The sequence below is a fragment of the Asparagus officinalis genome, chromosome 1 (assembly GCF_001876935.1).
Source record: "Asparagus officinalis chromosome 1, Aspof.V1, whole genome shotgun sequence".
NCBI lineage: Eukaryota > Viridiplantae > Streptophyta > Magnoliopsida > Asparagales > Asparagaceae > Asparagus > Asparagus officinalis.
Window position 1 is genome coordinate 127,593,863 of NC_033794.1, and position 11,489 is coordinate 127,605,351.

At 39.4% G+C, this 11,489-nt stretch overlaps 2 protein-coding genes across 2 annotated transcripts in view; one reads left to right on the top strand and one right to left on the bottom strand.

The window, feature by feature from the left end:
- LOC109839758 (chitinase-like protein 1) overlaps positions 1–5,224 on the top strand; it is a 6,908-nt gene extending 1,684 nt beyond the window's left edge. Inside the window, exons 2-3 of the mRNA XM_020408287.1 lie at positions 4,276–4,429; positions 4,508–5,224. Of these exons, the coding sequence (XP_020263876.1) occupies positions 4,276–4,429; positions 4,508–4,913 (560 nt within the window). The 3' untranslated portion in view covers positions 4,914–5,224. The remainder of the gene's footprint in view (positions 1–4,275; positions 4,430–4,507) is intronic.
- Positions 6,802–11,489, bottom strand: part of LOC109841512 (squamosa promoter-binding-like protein 15) — a gene marked incomplete at its 5' end in the record, with an annotated part of 5,832 nt that continues 1,144 nt past the window's right edge. Inside the window, 9 exons of the mRNA XM_020410478.1 lie at positions 6,802–7,707; positions 8,093–8,659; positions 9,030–9,174; positions 9,256–9,391; positions 9,503–9,620; positions 9,707–9,814; positions 9,906–9,980; positions 10,078–10,889; positions 10,967–11,160. Coding sequence (XP_020266067.1) covers positions 7,303–7,707; positions 8,093–8,659; positions 9,030–9,174; positions 9,256–9,391; positions 9,503–9,620; positions 9,707–9,814; positions 9,906–9,980; positions 10,078–10,889; positions 10,967–11,160 — 2,560 coding nt within the window. The remainder of the gene's footprint in view (positions 7,708–8,092; positions 8,660–9,029; positions 9,175–9,255; positions 9,392–9,502; positions 9,621–9,706; positions 9,815–9,905; positions 9,981–10,077; positions 10,890–10,966; positions 11,161–11,489) is intronic.

Below are 11,489 nucleotides of genomic sequence, written 5' to 3' on the forward strand. Positions count from 1 at the left end.
CTTTTTTAGCTTATTTTTTTCATGTTTGTGAATTAAATTGTTGTTGTTTTTTGAACCTATTGCTTCATATAATTTGAGATTAACAATGGTTGATGTGCCATTCTCTTCCCCTCTCTCCATCCCATGAATACAAACACTGACAGACAGAAACCTATTTGATTTCTTTTTATTACTAGCTTGTGGAATATGACAGTATTAGCACTTGAGTCTGTCGCATTTACATAGAGACAATTAATGTTGCCATTTCCGTTGTTCATTACATGAGTATGTTTGGTTCTCGCCCTAATGTTCATTTAGTCATTCTCATTAAGTGCCTTAAGAATACATATCCCTTTTAGACTCCTGTCTTGGAAAGAGAAAGAGGTCAACGGGAAAACTTCTGGTGGAAGAAGATTTCGAAGAAAATTCTTCTATACTGACTGAGGCTAGACATCTCCCAGATGATTTGATGCTTTCTGTAGAAGACTGAACACACATATTCATAACTAGTGAACCCCGTGCAAAGTACGGCCCTCTATTTTTTTAAGCACTGCATTTTGAACTTGCTTCCCTCTAAGTTTTAATACATTTGATTTAATTATTTTATGTTTAAAATTAGAAATCATATTTATTCCTCTATACTTAAAGAAAGATCCAAGTTCTAATATATTTGATTTAGAAATAATATCTAATCCTCTATACTTAAAAAAAGATCCAAGTTTTAATACATTTGGTTTGCTTTACTGTTTATGATACAGTAAATTACTGTAGCATAAATAGTAACTTCAAGCATGGAGGAGTAGATTTGATTTACTACAGTACATTACTATAGCATAAACAGTAACTTCGAGAGCAGAGGGTCAAATTTGATTTACTATAATATGAACAGTGATTCTTTGCATTCTTCTTTTAAGTATAGAGGGGTAGATTGCTCATATGCATGTCATTATGTAATGAAATTGTTTTATTTGAATATTTTGTTGTACGAGTGTACAACTGTATTGACATAAAGAATAGTCAAAACATTTATACTAGTGTCCAAGAACAAAGGAGGTATGAATACTTCAATAATCTTGTGTGTTCGGTTTCTAGTTATCATCACCGCCTTCAGATTATTTTCTCACTGTAAGTAATTGGTTATGGTGTATTACTTTCTCAAAGTTCCAGGATCAGCAAATCAACCACGCCACTCGATGTCAATCCTCTAAGCTGGTATCAAAACTGTCAATTAGAAATATGAGTAGTGGTGGCATTCTTCATTAACCTAGTAGTCCAAGTAGGAGCACCTACCATGCTGTATATGCAGTATATTCTCAAAGCCTAACATATAGTCATAGACAAGTTATTTTTTCCCCTTTTTTGCTTGGGGAGGAAGGGAGGAGGGATTGGAAATTGTCATCTTGTGTTGACAGAACACTAATAAAAGTTCCTGAATCTTAGGATAGAGATCTAAAGGAGCATCTGATGCTTCTCGCTAGAAGGTTTAATGCATATTTATAGTAATTGGCCCATATGTATGTCAATATGTATTAAACTTGCTGTTTTTCGGTTAGAGTATTATACTGAAGCAAGAATAGACTGAACATGTAATAAAGGTGTCTAAGAGCAAAGAAGGGAAAAATATTCGATACTTAGAAAATCTTGTGCAATTGCTTCAGTCACCATTGCCACCATCTTTTCTATCAAAATTTTTTGCTGTGGCGCACAACTCCGTCAAAATTTTGCATTGGGAATTGTTTGTTGGAAATTTGAAGTAAAAGAAATGAAAGAAAAATTGACTTGTATTCCTCTCAAAATCAATTACAATTTGGATTCTGATTACAAAAGAGAGGAAAATAAATTTGATTCTCCCCTTTATTTAATTCTGGGTTCTTCACGGTGGCGATGGAGTGCCTCCTTCGATTGATTGTGTCGAACTTGCTCTCCGTTGACGATCCGCACGTCTTGATTCACTGGAACAATGTCTTCTCCTCACGATTTGACGCTGTGGAGAACTTGCGTGGCAAGTTTGAAAATAACTCTTAACGAGTTGATAACTCTGAACGAGTTTTAGAAGAACTTGCAGAGCAAGTTTTGAACTCTGATCGAGTTGATAACTCTGACGAGTTTTAGAAGAACTTGCAGAGCAAGTTTTGAACTCTGATCGAGTTGATAACTCTGAACGAGTTTGAACTCTTGAAAAAGAGTTGATTTGAACCGAAAGTCGGTTATAAGCCAAGGCCGAATAATTTCAAAGGCTTCAATAAAAGCCTTCCAAAATGATTCAAGAGCTCCTTCAAGTCGTTGATCTCCAAAGCTCTCTATTGCTGCCAAATCCCAGATCCAAAATATGCCAGCCTTTTGACCGAATATCCCTTTGTTGATGAGAAAAAATTCGATCCCAAGCTAGCCGAAGATCGCTTCTTTGCTGCCCCAAAAGCACAGGTCGTATGCATTCTGGAATTGGAGACGCATAGGTCGCTTGTGCGTTGGAATTCAACTCTGCGTCGAGAGTTTGGGACGCATGGTTGAGTTTGTTGAAGAACGCACGTTATGTGTGCGTTTGTGCTTTAACTCTGCGTCACAGAGTTAGATGTCTGCTGGAAAACACAGAGTTAAGCCTGTTTTAGGCTGAAAACGCACAGTTCGTGCTGTTTTAGAGATTAACTCTGCGTTTTGATGTTGAAAACGCAGAGTTGAGCCTGTTTTAGGCTGAAAACGCACAGTTCGTGCTGTTTTATAGATTAACTCTGCGTTTTGAGGTTATAACGCTGGTTCGACCTGTGCGCTTTGACTCTATAATGCAGAGGCGAACCTTAGGCGGGCTTGGCGAGCTTCAGGCTAAGTCCAATGTTCTGACGAAGTCCGGTCTTGCAGACGGACTTCAGAACATAACTTGCTACGAAGAACAGGTCATAACTTTCAAACCGTACGTCGGAATTGGACGAATTATATATGAAAATCGGCTATCTCGACGAGATGGGGCCATCCGAACCAAGCCGAAGGCTTCGGTTCGCTTCCTCCGTTTCACCAAATTCCTTACGGTTTGAGAGATATCTGCATTCTAATATGAAGAGACCGTCAATTTGTAGTCTCTTTTGCTAGAACTTTGCACAGATCGTCCTCTTGTAATCTTCGTCTTGGCTACTTGAAAATACGAGAGTCGTCAGATTGTAACTCCCGATGTTGATTGTGAAGGCTGTTGAATTGGGGCTTTCATTAGTTGTTGTGAAGGTCGTCAGATTGTAACCTTCTGGAAGTCGTCAGATTGTAACTTCCATCATCGGTGTTTGATGGGGGATCAACTATCTATTGTGATTTTTAGACAGCCTACAGGAATTATGATTCTAGTGCTTGAAACCAATGTTATACATGAAGCAATTAAATTCGATGCTTTTGTAATAATCATAATTGGTGGACTATACATTTCATTACAAGTAGCATCTAGAAGTTGTTCTCCAATTTTCCGAAATGGATATATTTCAGATTTTAATATGTCCGGGAAATACATGATGTTGTTTATAATATCACCCAACCAACAACAGTTCAGGCTCATTATTTAGGAAGAAGCTACTGGAAACTGCTCAAAATATGATTCTCTACCTCACTTTTTGGTTATGACTTTATGTCGATATTTATGATTGATCCATGATCCATATGTGTTAGTAGCTATAATTTTATTGTAATCAGAAAGATAAAGGAACTTCTAGTCTTTGCATGATTCAATTGAAAAACCTCTCCCATTAAAATAGGCCCTGGTTTCATGTATGCACTAGCATTTTTTTTAGTTTATTTTTTTTAATGGAGTAGTGATAAATCCTTAAAGCCCCAAGTTCCAACTATTTTTGAATTCAGGGGTAATTGCACATAGACCCCCTGTAATGCCTTGTTGTGCCCCTTATTACCCTTTTAAGTTTGATATAGGTAAATACACCCTCTTGAGTGAAAATATATCGACTCTTTTGCCCTTAGGAGATGCTTTTTTCGGGCAAAATAATCCACTGAGGATAAAAAATTCACTCTAGGGGTGTATCTGCCTATATCAAAGCTAAAGGGTAATAAGTGACAATGCAATATTAATGGGGTCCATGTGCATTTAACCCTTGCATTTATGATGAAAATCCCATAGTAACAAAAACATTCTAATTCTTCCAAAATCTCGTCTCCCTTCTCTTTCTCCTATATTTGAATTTGGTGTGGGTGTTTTTCCCCCTTTGTTTTGAGGTGGGCTTTTAACACTCCTTAGTTATTTGGATTCAAACTGCTATGCTATTCATCACATGCAATGCAACCTGCTCATCTGCTACCATTTTTCAGGTGGTTATGGTGTTGCTACCGGTGGTCCTCTAGCATGGGGTCTATGCTACAACAAAGAAATGAGCCCTAGCCAATCCTACTGTGATCCAAACTACCTCTATCCTTGCACTCCTGGAGCCGAGTACTACGGACGTGGTGCCCTTCCTGTATACTGGTAATCTTTATACCCTGACAATATCTTCTCTCTTCAATTCAATACCTTACGTGTCCAATTTTGGCAATTTAAATCTAGGAACTACAACTACGGGCTCACCGGTGATGCTCTCAAGGTAGATTTATTGAACCACCCAGAGTACCTTGAACAAAATGCAACCCTAGCTTTCCAAGCTGCGATGTGGCGATGGATGACCCCGATGAAGAAGAAGCAGCCCTCCGCTCACGATGTGTTTGTTGGCAACTGGGAGCCCACGAAGAACGACACTCTATCTAAAAGGCTACCGGGTTTCGGAGCCACCATGAACGTTCTCTACGGGGACCAAATCTGTGGTCAGGGTTTTATCGATGATATGAACAACATGATATCTCACTACCAGTATTATTTGGATTTGATGGGCATTGGAAGAGATTACTCTGGAGATAATCTGGATTGCGCGGAGCAGGTTCCTTTCAATCCTTCTTCGAAGTCTGAGAGTTCTTGAGGAACTGAGGGATGCAGTGGTTCATTGGGGTTCTGATGGTGATTTCTCGTGTCTGCTGTTGTTCGTTGTCATGTAAGCTCCGGTTGAACTGGGAAGGTGTTTGATGTTGTTCTCTGTACAGTTTGATTGTTGTTGATATTGCAGATCGTATGGTGGGATTTTGGGAATGCATGGTGGTCATTGTTGTTAGTAAGTTGGTGTTATTTGTCGTGTATGCAGGAGAAGTTATGATACTATGTAAATCCTACTCGTCCGCGTACCTATTGTTTCTCTTCGCCTTTTTGGTTATTATTTCTTTGTGATGGTGTAAACGTTTGTTTTCGTGCTTACTGTCATTTTTCTGGAATTTAATCATAATTGCTCTTTTGGCGTGCAAAAAGGTAGCCCTTCCTCGTGTTGTCGTCAACTGTAGCAATTAGTTTGCGTACCGCGATGCGTCAGTTTTCGTTTGCTTCGTTCGTTTGCTCCCCCTGCGTATATACAGAACTGAGGCATCGTAAACGTCGCCATTTCAAGGTACGATTGGAGTTTGGCGGTTATCGATCCTTTCGCATTGGATTTTTTTTTTTTTCCTTTCCTCTGTTCTTTTCTTTCTTCTCCTTGCTCGGTGATAAAAATGCTCATTACATGAGGAGGTAGTGGGATTTTCATAATTTAATGCAAAACTATCGATGCTGTAGAAGTTTCCAGATTGGCCCCTCTCCTTGGGCTCAATTTCTTTTCTCCTAATTATATTCTTTACCTTCTATTTAACGTTAAGGTTGCTTGTTGCTTGACTTCAAATTTTCGTTCTTTTTCAGAAAAAAACACGGCCCAGAGTTTATTGATAATAAAGAACAACTGATTTACAAAGATAGGAATACAGAGGGGAGGGTCGAGTATGGTGCACTAAGACAAAGCAATATAGGTTGATCTGCACCACCCCGCCCCCCCCCCCCCCCCACATCACACACACACAGCTGTCCATATTCATCTAGTCTTTTAATCTTGGGCCCCATTTGAAGGGGAACATTTTCATGTGCATGCACCAGCTAAGATACGTTGAACAAAGATGAATAATCTATTTCTTAGAACATGATCATGTTCATTGAACCTAGAACATAATGGAAAGAACATGTACCACTCTCTGCGTAGTGGAAAAAATTGCGTTTCTTTTAGACAAGTACGAATATCCACGCTTGTAACCAGGGGGTGAAAACGAAACCAAGTAAGCAACAAGTAGCTCGTTTAAGTGTTCTAGCTATTTCGGTTATATTCGTCTCGACGTGTCATTTATCGCAAATAGTTTTTAGCATTCGACTCATAAACGAATAGAATCCATCCATGTGCATGCTCGATTCGTTCGATAATCAAACATTCATTTAGAATTTCATCCCTTACAGTTTGTATTATTACATTACATATATCATGCTGTTGACTCATTTACATTTTACAAGTTACGCTCCATACTAAATTTGACAAATTTAAAGAGCCATGTGTCAGTTTCTAAACCAAATATCTTTAAGCAAATACTTGACGGTATATGAATAGAGCCTGCCCATATGTACATCCCATTCTTTTGGTTATCGACACGACCATGTTCATTCGAATTCGCAAAATTTTAACCGGATCCGAAAAATTATTCACTCCTTTTATAACAAAATATTTTCGGACTTTTTATCATAACCCCAGAAAATGATGACTCCTTTTCTAACAAATCTTTCTTCTCAGTGCACAGGTCCCTCTCCCACCCCAATTTAATCACCATGCATAAGTTGGGGGTGCAGCCATTAGATTTTAGCAAATAAGATGAGATAAATGCCAAACATCAAAATTGAGGGGTCACCCTGCAAATCATTTAATCTCAGAAAAACGCACACCGTGCTCAAAAGAAATAGAAAGGGAGAAATAAAGCATAAACAAATTTTAAAAAGCTTGTTACTCAAAGAGCAACAGTAATACAAATACAATGACATGAACGTGAACATGGAGAGCACAGCTCACAAATGAATGAAAGAATAAGTCAGAAAGTCACCGAATCTAAACTAATAGTGAAGGCACATATCAAAAAAGAAAAAAAAAAGAATGAAAAAAAGCTTGAATCATCACTATGTAATGTATTTCACATCACTCTCTTGTTGATACATATAAAAAACATCACAAACAACATAAACACAGGGTATGAGCTTAGAAAATCAGAAAGAAGATAAAGCAGCACCAAAATAAATTACCCTATGAGAGGGAAACACCATACCTCATTCTCCTGCTCTCTTGGTCATTCTCAATCCCATTTCGGGTCTATCGAGCTCTGATCCAGCAGCGAGCCAACGAGCTTGCACTCACCGATAACATTAGGTTTGTCCACGATAATGTGATAAACATACGATATATATGAAAAACCACCACTTGGTCATTTTGGGCCAAAGTCCAAATTCTCCCACTTGAAGGGAGCAATGGTGCCAATCTGTGGCGAGCCTCTGAAGAAGAGGCAGACACAGACGCAAACTGCAGCGATGGCGAGCATTGAGTGCACGTACGGGCGTTCTAGAAGCCCACGTCCACGTGCAATTCGTTTACCTCGCGTCTTCTCCATGAATGCACACTTAGCACAGGAGCTTACTTCAAGTTCTCTGATACCATTTGACTTGTCCATTGATATTTCATCTCCGACATTAATGGATACTTGCCTGTTCTTTTTATCTGCAAGCTTTCTTGCCACAAGTCTGTTATAAGAATGGTTGTTCCTTTGTGATGCATACATGTATGGAGACTGTCCACTCTCATCCAGTATTGAGTTCCAACAGTTGATACCAATCTGAACACAATTTCAGACATATTGGATGCAAACAAATTGACATTAATGCACAACACAATAGGGTAAATTTCAACCCAAAAAGTTAAAGACGAACTTTTTGTGGGTGTTTTTTTTGGGTGTGTGTGTGTGGGGGGGGGCGGGGGGGTTGTCTACTAGGTAAATCAGAATAAGACCCAATGAACTTAAAAACTTACACGTTAAACCTTCTAAACATTGAAAGTTCTCATAAACGGTAGTAATGGATGAGCAAAAGTCGTTAAATTACCTCTCTTTTTTATTTTAAGCGAGAACATCAGAAGGGGTTTCCTCTGATTTAAAAGTTCAAGGTTTTTGTGCAGTACACTCCTAAGTAATATCCCCCGCGCACCCATCGAATTGGCTTTACCTCTTGTGGGTCATTGGTTAAAGCATCAATTATGTCTTCGGAGTCCTGTATAGATGCAGCTAGATGCAAGGGGGTCACTCCACCAGGGCCAAACAAATTCGGAGGGAAAAGATACACCTTTGAATTGCCCCTTATGACACAGTAAGTGATAAGCAAGTCAACCATTTTGCTACACTTTCTCTTCACAGCTCGGTTCAATAACTGGATCTCAAGAAGCATTTCCAGTGATTCCTGTGCTAAGGCATCACTCTTCAAGCTTCTTTCAACTAGTATGTCTAGAAGAGTTTTGACAACAGCAGACCAATCTCTCTCAACTGAGAATGTAAAGAGAAACTTGAATCGGCTTGAGGAGAAATCTACGAAATGAGGAACGAGACTGCCCTTTCTTTGGAAAAGCCAACCAAGTTCGTTAAGGAAGTGAAGAAGATCCTCCCTTGAACTCGGGCACCCATTATCACTGGTTCCCACTTCTTCTTCAAACTCAGATTCAAGGGCTCCCAACTCTTGACAAATAGTAGAGTTAGCAATAATAACAGGAAAACTATTTCCTTTGAAACCATTTTCCACCTGCAATGAAGGGGGGAAAGATTAGCTACTATTTCTTTTAAGGGTTAATTGCAATAGATCCCATGTACTGTCGTTGTTATGAACTTATGAGTGCTGTAGTTTCATTGTAGATAGACCCTTATTTATTTTTTTTATTTTTTTTTACTCTTACCCAGAGTGAAATTTCGAATATATTGCCCCTGGTGAAGCTAGTGACTATCTGAGGGTAAAGAGTAAAAAAAATTAACCCAGGGGGTCCATCTGCAAAAATGAAACTATACAGATGGTAATTTCGAAACAACGATGCTACAAGGGGTCTATACGTAATTAACTCTTCTTTTAACGCATTCATATCAAGACCCGATTGAAACTTTGCACCGCAAATACTCACCTCAATAAAACAGCGACCAAAGGTATTGGGAAGTCCTCCAGGAAGAACGAAATTTTCTGAGCTCGAATCATCGTAAATAGTGCCAGGATATGCCGAACCGAGAACCTCTTTTGAAGTGTATCCCCCCATATATGTGCAATGGATTCTGCATATTGCATAATATTAATCATGCCAGTGAGAGATTATTCACCAGAAGCAATCACTTCCAGACAACAGGAATTCTTACTTGGTTCCAGGAATGGTCAAATTGCGACCTTTTAGAACAAGGGAAGTATCCTGCCCACTCACAACAGCAACAGGCGACACAGAAATCAGCTCAGGAGCACTCCACGTCCTCCATGATTTACTAAGACGGATTTTCCCTGAGAGCCATAGAGAAAAGTACATGATTATTCTTCCCTTTTTAGTGATTATTAGTCCATATAATCCATAATATGCAAACAACATATACAAAAGAATGAAAAACAGCATACCATCCTTATGAGACGCTAGCTGTCTACTTGTACGAACCAAAAACCTCCCATTCTTCCAAAATGCTGAATCAGAATTGTGAACAAGTGAAGTGACCCGCTGAAGAAGATCTTCTTCAAGCTGCAACACAAGAATGTCTCAGTTTTTTATGCAAACCTAGAAATGAGAAGCCAATGAATATCAACAATTCAAATATTAACACTCACTTCATCCCATACAATTGATGGCATTGCTGCATAAATGGATAACACGACACACCCAGGTCGAATGTAGCTCTCCATTTCCGATGGACTGTGAGCCAGCCAATTGACTATCTGTAAATAAAGAAATTTAGTACAAAACTTGATAATGTCATATTATCCTAGATTACCTTGATATATGGATGTGTTTCTAATTTCGACTCACCTGACTCCGGAGAGCTGCAGGAATTTTGCTGGGGTCTTTGTCAAAAAGCTTGAAAATAATTCGACCAGTCCGATCCTGTGGAGAAAATTAAAGTCATATCAAATCATAAATGGCATTTTGCTCGCTCATTGAGTTGAACCAATAGACCTGAAATGAGTATTTCACGTTTTACCTGAGCATCAGAATTTGTACTAGAAGGTGAGTGGTCCGATACTGAGGAGGAAGCGTAACCCCCTTGATATGGCAAACTATGAACTACCCCATTCTCAACTCTTCTTTCTGACTCTTTAAAAAGCTCTAATGGAGTTGTCCACTCACGACTCATACTTCTTTCCACAGCACCATCATCTTCCAAGCAAACTGACATCCTCTCATGTTTCCTCTCTGTTGCAGAATGTAGAGGAAAGACTTTCTGGGCCACAGGGGGAGAGCACGAAGGAGATCTATCTTCCATGGGGTTACTACTAACAGAGGAGAAATATTTCACTGAAGATGCCAATTTTGGAGGACTATCATCCTCAGCCGAGCCAAAGAGCTGCAACGGCAAAGTTTGTCTGGCTTCTTGACGTGAGCGATTTGAAGAGTCTAATGGTGGTAGTCTGTTCCCACTTGAAGTAAATGTTTGAGCCGGCCTACTATGTGAATTAGCATCAGCCGCAGTCTCCACAGATGGCATTTTGGTTTTATCACCACCGCCACTATAATTGCTCCCTTGGGATAAAGAAACTAGTACATCAGGCGATGATACTGCAAGCGCTGCAGAGAGAACTGCGAGCAAGTCTATGGTTGACAGAGCAGTCAGGTTCCCATTTTCTGTACATGATAGGTCTCGAGACTCTTCTTGGATAGGTTGTGAAATATTCAGATCAAAACCAGTGGATTTCGGAGATGTGTTCTTAGATAATGAGTTTATTTTACTAAGAATTTGGATGAGCCGTTCCCTATCAGGAAGAGGAGCATTGGCTGGTTTACCAGCATTGTTACCTGTTGTTGCAGTAGCAAACAATCAGGCAGAAAGCTAACATGTAGCATGAAGTTTAATATAAATCAAAAGAATATACCTTGCAGTTTAGCCAAAATGGCTAACAAATTGACAATGTCCATACTCCCATTAGTAACATTCTCTCTATTTCCGGGAGCTAAAAGCTTTGACGAAACATCCTCTGGCTGAGTCTTCCTCCTCCTCCGGTTGTGCCCAGCTAACCTACGCCGGCAGCTCCTCTTCCCCTCATCAAATTCCGTGAGAGGGTGAAATCTAACAAGCACAACACAAGAACCCATATGACATTAGGACCCAAAAACAGCTCTTGCATAACTATATCATAATTCATCAACAATACACACTACTACTCAAAGATAGAAGGTCTGCTTCATATTAGACCAGTGTTTCCTTATTCCAGTAGGACACCAAAATATCCTAAATTACCAAGATTTAACTCCTAAACCTATAGATTTTATATATATAATAAGAACTGTTTATCAGAAAAGGAAATTGACTAAGCATACAAAGACAATATAGAAAATCTAGGGCTGTCCAAACGGTCCGGCCCGGCCCGGCCCGGCCCGGACCAAATTTCCGGGTCC